This window comes from Barbatula barbatula (genome assembly GCF_947034865.1).
Source record: "Barbatula barbatula genome assembly, chromosome: 20".
Classification (NCBI taxonomy): domain Eukaryota; kingdom Metazoa; phylum Chordata; class Actinopteri; order Cypriniformes; family Nemacheilidae; genus Barbatula; species Barbatula barbatula.
The window spans coordinates 18,311,034-18,330,197 of record NC_136783.1 but is presented as its reverse complement, the minus strand read 5'-3'; the positions used below and the strand labels follow the sequence as shown (position 1 = coordinate 18,330,197).

The 19,164-nt window shown below is 38.7% G+C and overlaps 1 protein-coding gene across 2 annotated transcripts; it reads right to left on the bottom strand.

Moving 5' to 3' along the window:
* Positions 1-1,324: 1,324 nt before the first annotated feature.
* grm2b (glutamate receptor, metabotropic 2b) lies at positions 1,325-14,734 on the bottom strand (the record flags this gene model as incomplete). Of its 2 annotated transcripts, none has more annotated exons than XM_079482384.1 (5): positions 1,325-1,398; positions 1,744-1,924; positions 3,361-4,424; positions 5,068-5,905; positions 14,246-14,734. In XM_079482384.1, 5 exons carry the CDS (start codon positions 14,732-14,734, stop codon positions 1,325-1,327), a joined length of 2,646 nt encoding a protein of 881 aa, XP_079338510.1. The 2 variants fall into 2 exon arrangements, with proteins under 2 accessions (XP_079338510.1, XP_079338511.1); XM_079482385.1 differs by having other exon boundaries at positions 1,325-1,392; positions 14,246-14,689.
* Between the last annotated feature and the right edge of the window lie 4,430 nt (positions 14,735-19,164).

Below are 19,164 nucleotides of genomic sequence, written 5' to 3'. Positions count from 1 at the left end.
CAAGCATCATGATATGGGGATGTTTCTCATAGTATGGTGTTGAGCCTATTTATCAGATTCCGGGGATCATGGGTCAGTTTGAGTACGTTAAAATACTCGGAGGTCATGTTGCCTCATGGCGAAGTGCCGTTTACGGATTTGGCAGACACTTTTATCCAAAGCGTTTAACATTGCATTATCCTTAACATTTGTTTTTAAGTATGTGCCATCCCCTGTGATCGGACCCATGACCTTAGCCTTTTGTTAACACCATGCAACAAGACTATGACCCCTAACACACCGGTAAGCGAGCAGCATCTTGCTTCCAGACCAACAAGATTCACATTATGAAGTGGCCAGCCCAATCTCCAGACCTTAATCCAGTAGAAAACGTGTGGGGTGACATCAAAAACGCTGAGAAATGCAGAGGGATTGTGGTCTGTAGTGCGACTGTCCTGGGCTGGAATACCTGTACAAAGGTACCAGACTCCATGCAACACAGATGTGAAGCGGTTCTCAGAAACCATTTTATACAGTAAAGGTTTGACTTTGTAAAGAAAAATGCAGACACTGCTATTTTTTGAACAGCCCAACATTCCTTTTTCTTATTTTTCTGTAGAGTAATAACAAATGTTTTGAATTAAAATAGAACGTGCAGTGTTCCCAATGCATTTGTGTATTGAAATAAAAGTTATTATAAGGATTTTGAGCTTTACTCACTGTTTTTAGACACACTGCTATTATTGTGAACACAACTGTACCTTAGGGTACATACAGTAGTCAGATTGTGGCTCACTGGTCCTGTTGTATGTACTTCTACCAGAACGGCATGCCTGCTCAGTGATGCCAGATTGTACGAGTTGTTTTTTTATAGCAAGTTTTGCTCTGCTCTGTAAAGTCCAATGAAATTCTGTCATATAAACTGAGAACTCAAATCTACTGTTAACATTACACTGGTTAATATCTTTGTACAAAACGGGGTGTATTGAGTATCATAAATCTGCTGGACTAGTGTGGCATAGCATGGTTGTTTGTCACATTTACACTGGCTCTTTAAGATGGACTTTTATTGGATCGTGAACAATAGCTTTACTGTGTAACTGAAATACTGAAACATGCTCGGTGAAGGGGTTTATAACCATGTTTGGGGAAACATCATGATGCTGGAGTGTTCATGTAGTTCTTTTTTTCTCCAGATCAGGAGATGAACCAGTATTGAATGAACAGAGGGGGTGCTATACTCCATTAGTGTGTAAAGATTCGGATAAGTTAAAGCAATGGGAAAACTCCCGATTTGCTCAAGGGATATCAAATTGGCCCATCTTGCTGGAATATATGTCTGTATTCACAATGATGATGTTGTAGAGTCCACTACTTCTCTTCCGTTGCATACGGTCGGCACTAAAGTAGACGCTGAAGCTGTGGAAATACAATCATTTTTAGTTTGTGACTGGATGAAAGAAACTAAAGTCAGTTTATAAAAAATTCTGTCATTTTTCACCCTCATGATATTCAAAACCTGTATATAGGGAAAGATATTTTGAGAAATGTGTTAGTGGTCTTGTGTCCATACAATGGAAGTCAACGGGTTACCAACATTATTCGAAATATCTTCTTTTGTATTTTGCATAAGAAAGTCACAGGTTTGGATTGACATGACTCTATAAATAATGAAAGATAATGAATAGTGAAAGAATATGCATAAATGACTTGAGACTGCGGTTCGTCACATATAGCTCAAGCTATGAATGTGAATATGGTCACCTTGTGAGTAGGTGGAGCTGGGTGCGGTGGCCACGGTCGGGAAGCGGTTGTCTTTGGCCCTCAGAGTCGTCACGTTCTTCTGCGGCTGGAAAAGAATGATGTGGATCTTGGGGGCAAAAAGGCAACCGAGCACCACAGAGCCGCTCAGACTGACAGAGATGCACATGGTGGTGGTCTGTACCTGTACAGGATAAATCAGTTTAAGTTTCAGTCTGTGAGCTCATACGGTACAAAATAAGAACAACTGAACTGAACCGTATGAAGGTTTGGATCCCTAACCAAGTGTTGTAAAAAGCAAATATTGCGCAAATATCCCCTAGTGGACATTGCTTTTGGCCACTACTGTATGTACTGTGAATCAATGTTTTATTGTATTATTTATATCACCTGACAACTTTCCTCATCGAATGTTCACAGTCCCATCTCTCCTCCTTCCAAAGGTTAAAGATGGACATTTTGTCATAATTTACTCAACCACAGATTGTTTCGAACCTTTATAACTACTGAAAGAAAGGAAGATATTTGGAAGAATGTCAGTAAGCAAACAGATATCACCCCCATTTACTGCCATAGGAGATCTGTTTGCTTACTGACATTCTACCACATATCTAAAATATATTGTTCATCAGAACAAAGACATGTACAGTATACAGGTTTGGAACAATCTGAGGGCAAGTAAATGATGACAAAACTGACCCGGGTACAGTCGTGTTTAGATGAAGTGTGGTGTGTTGGAAATAGTTTGCTGTATTCGTGCAGGAGTGGCCTGTCTCTAAGCCTGCGGTCGTTCTTGAAGCCCGTGTTTACCGTGTCACTGACAAAGCTCTGACATCTCTTGCCCTCAGCGGTGACAGACTCCTGATGAAATGCTACAGGCAGCCTTCATCCCTCACATAGTGTTTGTGTATTGACCAGACAGTTGCCTCGCTTTGCTGAATGTTTGCAATGGCACAATGAGTTTGTCTGGATATAAGAGCTAGAGGATTGCATTTAAGGTCTCATCTTTTGTTGTTGTGACTTGAAGAAAACTTACAGAGATAGAAGTCAGTCTTCAGTTTTATTAGAAAGGTTGAAAGTTTGATTGCAACTTTCTGCTGATCTTAACAGATAAACATTAGAAGAGACATTTGCTAAACGTAAGTGCTTTTTAATTCTTATGTCTTGCCTTTCGGTTAAACTTCACAATACAACACTGCAAAAAACATTATTTCCAAGCTTAATGTGGAATAAACAAATTTGTTTAAGTGGATAAGTGCAGAAGAATGGGAACATACAATATACTCTCAAAATGTTTGGTTGCTTTCAACCCACCGTTAGGTCGAAAAGTGACAAACCCAGCCTTTGAGTTAAATTAACCCAGAAAATATTATATTTGACCCAACGATGTGTTGAAAAAACTATGCATAGGACCACCTAACAATTGGGTTGGTCCCATTTTGTCGTAACGCTGCCTTAAAAATAAACCCAGCAAATTTTGGGTGTACCAATAGAGCTGTTGTCTTGAAATGTCTGTAATGTTTGCTATCTTCTGGCTGAGACTACATACATTTGATAATAGCTGGAGAATTAACTCCATCAATGAACTTTTGCATTAACCAAACCATCAATCCTACTTACTCTGTAGTCACTTGCAGTAACGTAGAAGATGGGTTGAAAGGCCAGCCAGATGATGCAAGTGGTGTACATAGTGAAGCCGATGAACTTGGCCTCATTAAAGTTCTCCGGACACTTCCTGGTCTTGAAGGCGTAGAAGGTGCAGAGTATGATGAGGATGCAGTTGTAGGTAAGGGACACCAGCATGCTAGAGTCCAGGCTGTTACATTTCAAAGTGACCACATCTCTCCTATCCGGGCCCATCTCTTTCCTCACCCCAGGTGCCTCTACCAGGAGCCATACGATTGCAACCAACAGCTGGGCCGAGATCAGTGCGGCGCAGATTGCAACTTGAGAGGCGGGACTGATGAAGCGCGGGCGCCGGGCGCTGTCCCGCGCCCCACCGAAGATCCGTGCGATCCTATTGGTCTTGGTCAGCAGAGCTGAGTAACAGATGGCGAAAGACGTGCCGAGTCCGAGACGTCGTAGGGCGCACACGAACGCAGAGGGTTTAGCGATGTAAATGAAGGTCATGGCGTAACACATGAGCACGCCAAACAGCAGGATGTATGAGAGTTCCCGACCGCTGGCTTTCACAACGGGAGTGTCGTTATTGCGTAAGAAAAGGCCTGCTACTGCAAGTGCGCACAGCATACCCAGACAAGCGATGGTTACCGGTCCCACGGCCCAAGCGTCCGACCAGTGAATGTACTCCTCTGGAAGCTCATAGCAGCCGGTCAGGTTGGCAAGGGGCCACTCTCCGAAACCACAGTCCATACAGGTAAATTCATCCAGGAGATACTGGTGAGGCTGGCATGGGATGCAAATCCAACAGCACACATCTCCAGGTTGCATGCTTTTAGCTTCGTTGGGTTGGCATGGGTCACTGCATTGGGACGTAGGGAGTGCACCACTAGCCCAATTCACCACACTGGTATTGAGCGCTAAGCTCTGTGCCCAGTAGCCTACCTTCTTGTAGACATACTTGTTGTCCTCTTGACGGTAGTAAAAGATGTTGTAGCGACCCAGACTGTCGCCTAAGGAGGTGAACCGTACCACGTTATCATTGTCAGGTGGTCTAAAAGGTGCTGAAAAGTTTAAAATAAGATATTGTTAGGACTAAAGGGATAGTTCGCCTAAAATTTAAATTGTTGCCATTGTTTATTCACCCTCATATCACTGAAACCATATGACTCTTTCTACTGTGGAACACAAAATAAGACATTTTGAGAAAAATTTGGTTTTGTGTCCATACAATGGAAGTCAATGGGGTCACAGTTTTTTGGCCACAAATGTTCTTCAAAATATCTTCTTTTGTTTTTCGCAAAAAAAAGTCATTCAGGTTTTAGAAAAAGAATGAAAGATTTTTTTGCCGTTTACTGAAATAGTTATATCTATAATACATAATAGAAATAAACATTATCTGACTGACTCTGAATGACTTCTCTGAGATTGGATTATGGTGGAGACCATTTGAAGTTCTTTGTTAACTTGATAAAAGAATGTTTCACGTTCATAAATGTAATTTTATTGCCAGTGGGAGAAAGACAAAACAAAATGACATGAGTTGGAAGGTAGCAAACGAGTTTTCAGCACATGAAGACTCAAATTATTGGTTAAATTAAATTTTACATTGACAAGTTATTCTTCATATGATGGAAGCAAATTTGCTATTGTAAGACGTTCATTTCTAAGATAGATAGATTTTTGATGGTTGCCAGATATACTCACCATCAAATTTCGTCTTGAGAATAAACTCACGGTAGAACCTCTTTCCATTGCCTGGCTTCATGGCATCGCACACCTTCGTGGTGTTGGGGCACACAGCTTGCCGCATATTGTGCAGGGCGTAGGCCATAGCGTAGACAGCATTCACCACAAACATGATCTTTGATTCTGGCTTAAATGACCCATTCCTTAGACTGTTAGTGGCGCAGCCGTGTTCATGTATACGACATGCAAACCTGTGCTCCCAGAATTCTCTGAACCAAGGGTTCCTTGTATTGAGTTCAGGTGTGAGCTTAGTGAAATAGTCCTCAAACTCTCTGATGGAGTATGAGGCCAGCTCAATGGTAAAAGCCCCGTTGGCTGCTTTCTCGCTGCCGTGGACGACACTCTCCTGCGCTCCCCAACCGTCGCTGGCTACCCAAATGAAGGTGGCATTCATTCTGGCTGCGGCGGCGAGAAGCTCTCTGGCATCTTCGCTTTTCGTGAACAGGATCACCACTTTGGCATTGGCTTTTTGCTGTAGCGAGCGGATGACATTTTCATAGTTCCCTCGGTTCACTGAGCGACTGACTTTTACAGAGGTTGCGATGCAGATTTGGCGCACACGGGCCTCCTGTTGGAAGGCGTCGATGCCCGTCTCGCCGTAGTCACCCTCTGAGGCTACAGTGGAAACGTAGGTCCAGTTGAAATAGCGCAGGATCTCGGCCATAGCTTTGGCCTGATAGAAGTCCGGTGGGACGGTTCGGGTGAAATAATCGTAACGGGATTTATCGCTGAGTTTGGCACTAGTGGAGGCGTAACTTATCTGCGGTATCTGGAAGAGTCTGAGGAGGTTTGCCACCTGCACACAGAAAAAAGAATGGATCATTAAGCAGAAACACGTTTGAGAAATAGCAGCACACATAATAGAGATCAGTTGTTGCTTTGTGACAGCAATGAGATTCAATTCATATGAACTTTTCTTAAATCTCCTATTTCTAATCAAGATAAAGTTGATATAAAATTGTTAAAAATGTTGTGGTATCTTAAATAATATTGCCATGGTAATCAATCAAACTGTAATACTATATATATATACTGTATACGGTATATATATATATTAGGGCTGACAATAGATTACATTTTTTTATCGCGATTAATCGCACCCTTTTCGTGCAATTATTAAAGGAATCAAATAAAACATAACATGGCATATGTACAATTTAAATAAAGATGAATCATAATTGAAGATACAGAAGCTGTAGATACCGTTCGGTAATTTTTTTTACAGAGAACCATTACACACCTAATATATATATATATATATATATATATATATTTAAGGCTCTTGGTATTCAAAGAATGTCATTCTAAGTTCGTTAAGCACAACAGTTTAAAGGAGGGAAAAGAAGATGCTAAATTGCAAAACCTTGAATGATGTTGCCATAATAATGCTGTTTATGGCAAAAAGGGAAACAGAAAGGCCCCTCTTCACTGCTTGCAGCTATATTTCATATTTTGCTTGTGTCTGTATAAAATATCAGTATAGATTTTTAAATAGAGTATAGATTTTAAATGTTATGACAAACCAACACAACCAGGTGATACTTATGTATAAACAACAGATGATATGCCCAACATCATGAAAAGACAGAGACCTTCCAGACTGTGGTAACATCTTCAAGATCACTGAAACAACTAAGAAGTTAAACCATAGAGTAAATGTAAGAACCTCAGTAACCCACAGATGCCCTTTCCAAACCTGGTAAAACTTCACATTCTTTTATCCTGTCTTCCTCATCTTTCTCTGACTCTATGGTTTCAGGCTATAGTTACACTGGCTCCAGACATACTCAATTCTGATCACACAAGATAACACAGTGCTACACGCGATAATAATGTTAGGCACGCTGTACATTTTCCTCAGGGTATGACATGAAAATCTGAATGATATTTATTATTTTTGCTTTAAGGGTAGTTGAGAGAAAATATAGTCATTTTTCAGCTATAAACAGAGATAATCTTGTTAAAAGTCATGGACTCATTAAGTCTTATAGAATCTGTTATTGCAAAGATGATGTTACTACGTCATATCTTTCCACAAGTTGTAAAATTGTTATATTGTTGTTGAATTATCTATTTTAACAACAATAGAAAGGATTTTCTCATGTCCATGTTTATTTGTTCCTGCAGGTTCTGGCTGAATTCTGGTGATGAAAGTCTAAGAAGTTTCCTGCACAGCAAATTATAATGATAGCGGGTCCCCAGGGACTTCTGGGTAATGACTGGAATCCGTGGCTGAATTTACACCAACGCAAGTAGGTGGTTCAGATGCATAAATAACCCCTAAGCACAGTTATTATCAGCTACATTTCCTACAAATTCATTCAACTTTCAATATAAATCCACACTTATACATTTCAGAACCTTACATGTATATATGCATTTCTAACTTGAAGAACCCGAATAACGGTTCCAAGCTATACCGCAGTTTGAAAAAGTCATGGTTTTAAATCCACAAAAATGTTCTGTTATTTCCATTTAGTCATTTAGCAGACGATTTTATCCAAAGCGACTTACAAAGAGTTCGGGGAGCAATAAGCGATATGTCATACAAAGAGCAACAGTACGATAGGTGCTAATACAAAGTTAGTTTCAACAAAAGCTAGAACAAGACCTGATGAGAGAAGAGAGAGGATTAGTGTACTAGTATCATTTATTTATTTATTAGTATTATTATTTTTCATATGTCTGTCAAGCATTCACAGAAGAGGTGTGTTTTAAGTAGTTTTTTGAAGGTTGTGAGAGATGTGGTTGATTCTTCCGCGTTAGGAAGAATGTTCCACCAGGATGGAGAATGAGCTAGAAAGGGATTTAATGTGTATGAGTTGTTTTTTTATGTCTCATTAGAGACAGAAAGTGCAGGAATCCATCAGGTTCTGTTCAGTATTTTGTTAATGCTTAATCTGCATTTTTATCTATTTATATTTGTGTATGCATGTAAGTTTAATTACTAGAAATGCGTGTAAAAATACTAGAAAGGAATTCCATGCTTTCAAAAAGTTTGGGAACCACTGACTCAACCTGACATACTGTGCATGTCTATTACTGTTTCTTAAAAATAAAATGCAATGTTTTTACCCAGCACATTTTAAAGCTCCACCGTGATATTTTGTCTTAAGGTCACCATACCGTCAAAATCTCATACTGGCCCACTGGTATATAGGACAAATTTATTTTCGATGACAAGAAATGTTCACAAACTAACTGTACTAACAGTTCACAAACTGTAAAAAACAATAAATAATCAGATACACGTTACAGCAGTGCATAACATGCATATAGTTCATAATTATGATAACATAAACATCTTTATTTGTTAACCTTTTTTCCTGTCTTCAGAATCAAAGACACATGTCAAATGACTTTCTTAGGTCATAATCCCAGTTAGTTGATTAAAAACAATCAATCAACGGCTTTACCAAAAATTATTTGGCTGAAGTGTTTGGTTTTATCTCTGAGCTGACAGACAGAGATCATGTGCGGTGTAGTCACATGTCAGGTTTTGACAGACACGCATAAAGAGCTCAGTGAATTCAAGCCTGAGGGGAAGTAGAGGTGGAAATAAGTCAATCTGATTCATTTAGACAAGAGCAATTCTCAACCGTGTCACAGTACAGAATCGTACCTCACAGAATGTGACGCTGTGGAGACAAAACTGCAAATTAAAGTGAGAAAACCAGCGAATAGCGCATCTGAAAAAGAATCATTTCTCAAACTATACTACTGTTGAATGATCTGTACTGCATGATTCAGAGGAGAGTCGCAAGAATCATAAATAAATAAAACATTACGGAATTACATTCCTAAATGTGTGGAAAACACAAATTATGTTCAATCTTTTTGAGAAATGTCAAAGTGGTTTTGTGTCCGTATGATGTCAATGAGGACCAGTGTTGTTTGGTTACCGACGTTCTTCAAAATAACTTTCTTCTGCAGAAGATAGAAAGTTACACATTTTTGAAATGACACGAGGATGAGTAAATGATGAAAGAATTTCCACTTTTAATCTCAACCTTTTATACGTATGAGCTGTAGAATGTGATGTGGTTAATAACATCTCAGGCATCTTTGTCCACTGCCTCTCACAGCTCTGAAGCAGATGTTGATATTCCAGTTGCCTGTCACGCATTCATTTCTGTAGATGGCACAGGCAACAGGAGGCAGAGTCTGTCAGAATGCCGCTGAAGCGTTTGACAGGGACCACCTGAGCTGAGTGTGCGTATCTCTGCATTACAGTGCAGGATCCAGACGGCGGAACACAGAGATGCAAACCTCACCCAATTTCTTATCCGGAGATTAGATGGATTAGATGTTTTAATCGGCAGCAGAAATGAACAATCTTAGATTAAGTCGAATTCAGATTTAGAAATGGATTAAACATCGGCGTGTAACTCGTACTGCATGTGTATGCTATGAATGATACCTCAAATTATTCGGCATGTTAAGAAGCAATAGGGAATTATTTATTTATTGACTAGCAGAGCAAAACTCCCGAAACCACATGCAAATCCATAGAGGACAACATGGGAGCTCCCTAGAAATGTACCCTAGCAACCCCATAGCAACAGCATCACAACGCCTTGGAAAAACTATTCTAGCCAATGGTGCCCCAGAAATCTCAGCTGCTAACATCTTTCCAATCCAATTATCTTTTTTTGTGTTTAACCAAATGAAGAAATGAATACAGGTTCCGAACTTGAGGATGAGGAATTCGTGACAGAATTTTCGTTTAAGGTTATCCTACCTCTTTAACATAAAAACAATGGTCGAAAACAAACTAGATTTGGATGAATGAAGAGTTGGGCGTGTCTGTCCAAACAGGGTCGAGTGATGCTTTGTAGCTGCCCAACCTCTTTCTAAGCCTTTCCCACCATCCTCTCCACATAAAGACTCTTGTCTGCTTTTCCCAGGACACTTCAGGAAGTGCTAAATGGCCAAGCAGTGTCTTTACTACATTAATGGCCGCGATTGCAAGTTAATAAAGAAATAAATGACAAAAGCAAAGGTAGACAGACGGACCGATGAGAGACAGTCAAATGGATTCATACTGATCTGCGGTTTGCAATTATTTTCTTCATTGAGTACTCATTACAGTAACATTTTAATTCTATTTAATGATGTAGAGATGCAAATGATTTTGGCAGTAATTTGGCATAAATTAAAAGCTTTTCCGTGTCTGTTCTCATCCAGCGATACTGTTGTTATGGCATGCCAGGACCACATGTGGTTACAGCCTATTAACATCATCTGTCTCAGAGTACAGCGGAGGTTCATAAGAGTGACCTTAACACACACACACACACACACACACACACACACACACACACACACACACACACACACACACACACTGAAAACACAATTTCTTGTTATTAATATAGTGTATACAGGGCAACTTTTCACCTGAGTGGTCAAGTGTATGAAATGTAGCGGCATCTAGTGGTGAGGTTGTGAACTGCAACCAATGGCTCGCTCCATTCCTCCGCCTCCCTTTTGAAGCGCTATGCGGTGGCTGACACAGAACAAATATGTCATCGTGTTTTCGCTTCTTTGCCGAAGGAGAAACTTATTTACGAAACGTGCTCTATAGAACAGTATGTCCGTTTAGGGCTACTGTAGAAACAACATGACCAATTTCACGCAAGGGGACCCGTGGTGTATGTAGATAGAAATAGCTCATTCTAAGGTATTAAAAACAACGCTTCAGGTCTTTATACACCTCTGAACACATAGTTATGGATATTTTATTGTATTTCCGTCAATAGATATGCTATGAAAAATGCTATGAAATGACAATCACTTTGTCACCTTATTATTATGTATAATTCTGTGCTCACACATTGTTTTGTGCTGGAAAATATGATAATATATTCCGTCACCTTGTGGGTGAGAGAAAATTTGATATAGATGAAAGAAACACGGTCCTTTTTGATTGGTTGGCATTAACAGAAGCATAACTCGATCCGTGCCAAACTCTCCAAACCAAATACACATCTCTTTAATCAGCATGGCAAACAATCCGTTCAGATGGCACATTCGCCGCTAATATCAAAATGTGTCGTAATACAGGCCACTTTTCAAAACGCTTGTTTATGCTTTATGAATGTGAATGTAACCCTGAGAAAACAAAGCTATCCGGACTGACGTGCATTATGTGAACCAAGTCATGGCGATTTTGTTTATTCCCTATCTTGAGACCTGTCACTCACAGAATAAGTGGGATAGCCTGCCAATCTCATCACCACCGCCCACTCCGGCACTGGATATAGCTCTGCCTCCCGCTACCGGTACCCACACAGACATTAAGCTTTACGCCATCAAGCAATGCTAATGGTAATATGTCGGGCCTGATTGCGTCTCCCAATCCAGATGGCAATGGGTGAAAAACAGGTGTGAAAAAAATGTGCTGGCTATTTTATGTTCATGTTTGGTCGTGTCATGCTTGTTCCGGGTTTCTGCCAAAAGCATCTCTCGCATTCACCGCTGATGTCCAAGCTGCCTGGAGATGTCCTCCGAGCTGTTTTACCTCAATGCTGGACAGGTGGCACGGGCTCTGGTATAGGCCTCATTGACGCTGTAATGACCAGCACTGTTGGAAAAGTCATGAAATAGCCGCGTTGGTCTCCAAAAGCTTGTGTATTGCCCTGCAGGTCATAAACAGCATGGCATATTGTATGCGTAATAGTTTCCTGGTACATTATGAAGCGTAGTTAAAACACTTAACAAAACATTGTTACATGTTTGTTGACGTTCGTTTTTTTCTTATTTATACGTTTTATACGCTTTACAGCAAATTCAGTATTGCTTTTTATTACGTTTTTGAAGCCTATTATTTACACCATACAAATTAGCCACTGTGTGAAAGTTGGTGGTAAAAGATTTGTTGTACTTTTCTCCCTTTCTTTTTTTATTTGCTTTTTGTGCGTTTAGGAGCGAAAGGAGCTGTTATCTGTGCAGCGGAAGCTATTATGCTGACTGCTTTGAACAGACATGTGCACTGTGAGTATGTTATAGATAGGTTTAGGTGTGAGATAGATGTGCTTAGAAGTTCTTCCTGTGCGTGTTTCCTGTCTCATTTTATAAAGTCGCTACAGATTTCTGATATCTAATATATGGTCTAGCATTTCTTCATGTATTGTGGCAACCTCAGGAATGACAGTCACCCAACAGCAATATTTAAGATTGCGAGAATGTAAAGACGTGGGAAAGCTGTGATTAAAAAATCGATTTCAATAACATACAGATTTTTGAACTTTTCCTAAAATACATGTAAAGCATAAGTGTTTTGTAGTTTAAACATGATTTCTTTTCAGTATTCGAGATTGGCAAACATTGCATCTTTTTTATTTTGACCAGGAATAAAGTTGTCAGTAGTTAATTTTACACATTATTTATAAATTGTTAATTCAGGAAAACTGGAAAAGGGGGTCTACATTTTTTCCGCAGCTATATGTATATATTTTAGTTTATACGTATACGTAAACATACATTTCAATATTAAAATATTACCAAAAGATAGGAAATATTATATATAAGACATCTATTATTAACAGTAACATTTGTATGTATGCTTTATTTCCTGCTAACTTTGCGTTTGCATGTTTTTGTAAAGATGAATAAAGCCAATATGATCTAATGTGCTTAAAAATGTGTTGAACCCCTTTATTACATTTCGTCCATTTTTAACCATGCAGTTATAATGTAGAACTTTATTGTTTAGTTCAACCTGAGGTGGCATTAAAAATAAATTGTACAAATATGCCAAATAAAACATCACCTTTTGACCTCTACTGTGTAGGTAGGCCTATACAAAGGTGAGAACTGAGAACGTTTTTTCGATACACTATCCGATAAGTCCGTTCTTGCTTCCCTTGACACGCACCTATCAAGAACGCTGAACACATGCTCACAACCATATTTGGCATCTATCTTACAGATGCTAAAATTAGGTTTTTACTTCACATTTCGATCTCAACCATCTGTCTCCAGTATGTTTGAATGATGGTTAGCGCGCAAAATTCCAACACAGCTGATGTCACAATTAAATCATGATTCCTGCAGTTTGAAGTGTGAGTGTAAAGTGATAAACACCCAGTCATCTCACTGTAACGACGGCCTGAAGGTAGACAACAACCAAAATAAACAAGCAGTAGACTCAGGTCAGAGGAAATTCTTGTGTTGACAGCACAATGGTCACAATGGTAAACACTGGTCCAGCAGCACTTCCAGTTTCAATTGTTTTTATTCATAATGAAATCTTAACGATATCCGTTTACCATTTAATTTGTGGTTATGGGTTTTCTTTAGGTTGTATTCTGTTTAAACGTTTCCATAGTGCTAAAAGATGAACAGGAAGCGGTGCTGAAGTGGTGCTTCTGAAGTGGCGCGGTGGTTATATTTTCCCTTACAGGAATTCACACCATAATGTTTCAAAGCCACACGTTTCAAATGATTCTTGTGTTTTTGCAAGTGTGGCATTGAAATGTTATGGTGTGAATAATATTTAAAGGCCAGTGTGGAACCTATGATCATTTGAAGAGTTTTGCTTTCAAAATGAGATTAAGATGTTTTTTTTGTGAATTCAAATGAATATCAAATAAACTGCAGTTGGTTTGTTTTGACTTAAGCCATAAAAACTAAAATAAACTAACACAATAAAACATAATTAAAAACATTATTTTATAAATTCTCATTTTGGCTTCATACTGTATGTAAAATGCATGTGGTTTTCCATACTTTCAGGTGTTGGTTGTTCATTTCCATGACTTTAAGAATGCAAATAATCATACATGTATAAATAGACATTTTTAGTAGTTTTGGCTTCAGGCTTAAACTGAAGAGAAAGGATTGACTTTGTATTCTTGTTGGAAAGTAGAACATCTCAAATCACCATCTGTGGTGGTTTGCTATTTTAGCTGGTTTATGCTGCTTCAAATTAGGATAGTTTCCTTAAAAATGATTTCATCATTTACTCAACCCGATGTCATTTTAAACATGACTTACTTTCTTCTGGAGAACATAAACCCAACAACATTGGCCCCCACCAGTTTGACCATTATAACCAGTTTTGTTCTTCTGAAGGAAACATTTTTACAGCATTCAGTGTACTTAAATAAGTGCAAAAATAAGTCGACATTACCTGTATCGAGACATCACTATACGATCCTCCGATCACTCCAGAGATGGCCAGAGGCACTTCATCCGGCACAGGGTTGGACCCGTCGGGACAGATGAACCCCGGCTGATGCACTTTAGTGAGAGAGGCCCTCACAAACTCAAGGGATTGCTCTAGCGCGTACGTGTCCTTAGAGCAGGTGTCCAGTATATGCGCTCCCAGCTTCAAACCAGGCAAAATGCGGTTGTCCTGGTTAATTTCATCCAACGCAAACATCATGGCCTCCAGCCTTTGGATCCCACGCTCTTCGTTTATCTTACCGCAGTCTTCCGTCCCCTCGCCCTTCTCGTGCACTGGAAACAGCCCTCCGATCACCAGGTCTCCATCCATGATGATCTCTCTCTTGGAAGCGGATAGGGCTGGGGCGTACCTGGGGCTCGGTTGGGCCAGAGGAATTATGAGGAAAAGAAACCATGAGGTCTGGACGAGAGACCCTGCCATAACCCCGGCCATGTCAGGGTTTACAAGTGGTGAAGAACTCTTTAAATACCCCGTGCCGTTTACTCGGTTGAGATATTTACTAGTTCTGCCATAGTTTGTGGACACATCTCGGTATCTTCTCTTCACCTGAAAGAACAGATATGAATTGGCTCATTGATTTTTATAGCTCAGCATGAAAAAAGTAAACATTTGAGAATTCAGTTCAGGTGGGTAGGGATATAGCAATTCAACTTGAGAGTTTTCTAGCCTTTATTAATTCATATTCATCAATGCTTTCCCCGATGGCCTAATATTCTCAGGGTGTCAAAGGTGATGGATATCATCCTTCGCTAATGAAAAATGATAACCTGAGGGAAGAGGTTGAAAAAGATGAAGCGATGAATAATATCACCTGATAGAGTGGTCCTTCTCAACTATATATCACGTACAGACTTGTAAAGCTTTCATCTTCATTTATTAGTCTCCGTCACATCACATCCTTTACACAGTCATATTTATGGGAAGATTGTTACGTGTCTCTGCAGATCTTTTTACATTATGTGTCCTAACATTCTTCACACTTTGATATATTTGTTTTAAAAATACACACGTGAAGTTAATTCAACGTCAAAAAATCTAAGTTACCTTAATGAATTTCTCATTGAGTTGACAAATATTTTTTAGTTGAATTAACAATTAAACAAAACTGTAAGGCAACAAGGTTACTTTTTTTCTTTTTATTGAACCAACATCTCACAAATGTCTCCGGTAGTTTCAGAAGAGATCCCAACAAAGTCTGCAATTAAAGACAATATTATTAAAAATGTCAGTATGAACTCAAACATTTCTCATCAAATTATACATTATTATTATAAATATATATACATAATTTTACCTCTACAATTCTTATTTACAATTCATCATCCTTATTATTTAATACTAACATATTTTTCATTTAACATTGTTAATAAATTTTGTGTTAATCTGTTTTTATTGGCCACTTTATTTGTTCTAAGCACTTCCAGGGAGAAACATCTGATACTTTAAATGACAGACAACTGAAAACAAATCTCCAGAGAGCAACCCCTAAGCAATAACATTTCTCAACACTTTTATTTATGCATCTTGAGGTGAGTTTTGCTTTAACTTTTATATCTAATTTACTTGTTTAGAACCTTATTTACAAAATTGAATTTCCAAACTCTCAACTTGTTCAGTATTGAAAAAGGGATGTTGGCATTAAACATCTTTTTATGCATTTCTCAATAAAGTTCATTGTCATAATTCTAGTGTGTTGTTATGCTATTGTCAGGAGCGCGAGTGGTTTTCAGGAGTTCTTGCTTACAGGGAACCCAATCTTGGATATTCTGGAGGATTATATTATAAATCCTATGAGCAATAGATCTGTTTGTTTTAAGAACTTAATTCTAAAATCTAACACTTGTTTCTCTGGGGTCATTTTTCTCATCTTGCCTAGTTCTTGTTTGGTCTGGTACAGTATCTGTAATCATTTTGCCCTCTTATAATTGCGGTGCCACATAGAACTTTAATGAAAGTTTTGCTTGTAATACTAAAAGTCATAAATGGTATGATTTAATGTAAAATGTTAATACTGTACCATTTTATTGCTTTAGATGCTCATGATGAATATGTTAATTTCAATGTGAGGGAAATTTTCCCCGAGACACATACAGACATTAGCCTCTGGCTTCTGGCTAAATTCAACTATTACTTTAAAAAAATGTCATTTGGGATTTAATTTGAGATAAAGCACCTCAATTCTTTGTGTTTCCCCTCCTGTATCCCTACTGCTGGCGTAATGGAGCGACATCTTCACGTTTATTAGGGTTCTCTTCTATCCCTTAACTTCTGTTACCATGGAAACAGGAAAAGGTGGGTGGTATGGGGTGCCAAGGCGATGGGATGTGATAAAGGTGTATACATGCGTTCCAAATTAATATGAGATCTGTTATCATAAAGGGATTAAAACGATTTAGGGGATTACAACAAAATAACGAAATTCTTTGCTATAGTCTAGAGTTTGTCTTACAAAGATAAGTAAATATTGTCATTTACAAATGTATCAAATTTATCTTATACATTGATTTTGCCAAAACAGATGAGTTTACATAAAATTAGATTATGGAGCTGAAAACATATATCTCTGATCATTTAGCCGTTCAAGATTAGTGAGAATTTAACATTTATGTCATTCACACAAATGTTGTTTTGGCAGTGCATTAACAAACATTTTGCAAGTTTAATAAGTGTAAAATATCAGTCTAATCTCAAAATGTGATCTCAGCAAAAGCAGCAGGAGCCACCGACCACGCTATATACACATTTAAATAACATTAAAACGCAATAATGGCGTTATTCCTCTCCACCAGAACAATGGAAGTAATGAGAGTCCATTGGGAGTCCAATGTTCGCTGGACATCAGAAGCGAGTCGAGCTAATGGACCATCACAATAATGAACTGTCCGGGAATGAACATTAGATTTGGATTGGAGAAAAAAAGTGAATATATTGAATTACAAACATGCACAAAAGTTAAAATACATTCTGGTAGTGTCGAAAAGTAAGGAAAAGGAAAAAGCGGTTAACTGAAGAGTTATGGAGGAGCTCTCATTACTGGGCACTCAAACAAGACACTTCAACCAAGGTTGTTCGGGGGACACAGCATCAAAAATCAGTGAACAATAACTCACATTGGAAGTTAAACATCGTATCGGAGACTTCAGTTCATCGCAAATATTAAAGGTACTTATACTGTCAAAGGGGACAAAAGTATTTGCAGAATATTTATGTAGCCTCCAGTCATTCTTTAATAAAACCCGTTCACAGTTCTGTACATCTTTGACAAGGTTTGAGAGCTAAATGCTCATTTTAAGACATTCGAAAACATTTTATTCTTGATAACACAACTATAAAATAACCGCTCACTGATAAAGCCTGATAATTATGGATTTTTTTAGCATCAGATGGTTCAACAAGACCAAAGAACCCTAGGCTGCTTTGACCGTTAAATATCCATAGATAAATATCCAATTAACCAACGGAAAGACACGGAGCTTGCGGGAGAATTACTTCCCTTGATCCTTTTTATATATATATACAGAGAGACCAGATGGGATTTTAGCAATCTGGGCCCACCATCAATTTGAAATATGACTGGGAAAGAGGTTTAATCTTCGTAGACCAAATGATAATACCAATAACATCAATGAACCTATAAAAGGTTATCAATTCTACCTTGCACTTTATATATCATACACATGCACAGGTTTGTTTCAACATACAATTAAACCAGCGCTGCTTCCTTTTCATAAAACCAACTTTGGTTTCATTGATAACTTCTGGGTCACAGCCAGAGCAGTTGAATGGCTCGGTAAAGTTGCCAAGGACGAGGCATTCACAGACATGGAGTAAATTAACTATGAGATGTTTATCTCGGCACGTCCAATCAGCTTCGGTTGCTATGGATGCTTTACACTATTCAGATTCAAAGTGTCAGCGGATGAACAGAACAAGAGCGCTGAGAAGTTCTCATGACTGCTCGGCGGACAGCGAAATGGCACTTAAATGGCTGAATTGGGAGGTTTGAAAGGTGTTGAAAAGAGCAGATTGAGTTAAAACAATGAACGTGCATATGAATATGATTATTCATGAAGGTTTGTGTCCCTTTGGCTGGAGGTCGGTGTGGACTTGGATTATCCACAGAACATGGTGATGTAATATAAAAAAACAGGTGAAAATTCAACAGAAATGGTGTACTTTTTCCTTTTATGCCCACAGTTTTAATGTTTGTGTGAAGTGTGACACTTTGTGGAGTTTGCTGTCATGTCCAGCCTCGGCATAGTCTGTGAAATATTATATATAAACAACCAATACAATATATAGAGCCTACAGTAGGCTACATGTTTTGTCTCTGTAATAAAACAATGCTGTTTACGTTATTATTTTGCACTGCAAAAAAGTAAAGAAAAGCATTTTTATTTTATGACATGTTTCCTTCAGTTCTGGTGTAGGCTACTTAAACTTGTACATACGGGATGCCATAACGTGATCAACGAGGTCTCCCATTATTATTCAGATTATTCAGATATTATTGTGTGTATTTTTGAGCAACAACGATCATGCATAAAGGTGCACGACTGCCTTGTTCCCCAAGACACATGCGCTCCAGAAATGCCAAAGCATCCGTGCGCTCCCGCGACAATTCTCGAGCTCCTTGACTCGTTTGGGTTATTGCCGCATGTAATAAATAATTTCCTTATTATAATGAACACTTCATTCTGACGTGGTTCACAGAATACGTGTGCAAATGATACCAGAAGTTGTTGCTGTGTGTGTCCAAATGCACAAGTGTTTGTCCGAACGTAACTAACAATGCATGCTGTAAATCTTACCTGTGAAGCGTCTACCTGGCAGAAACACAACACGCTGGGCGGCTCGCTCAA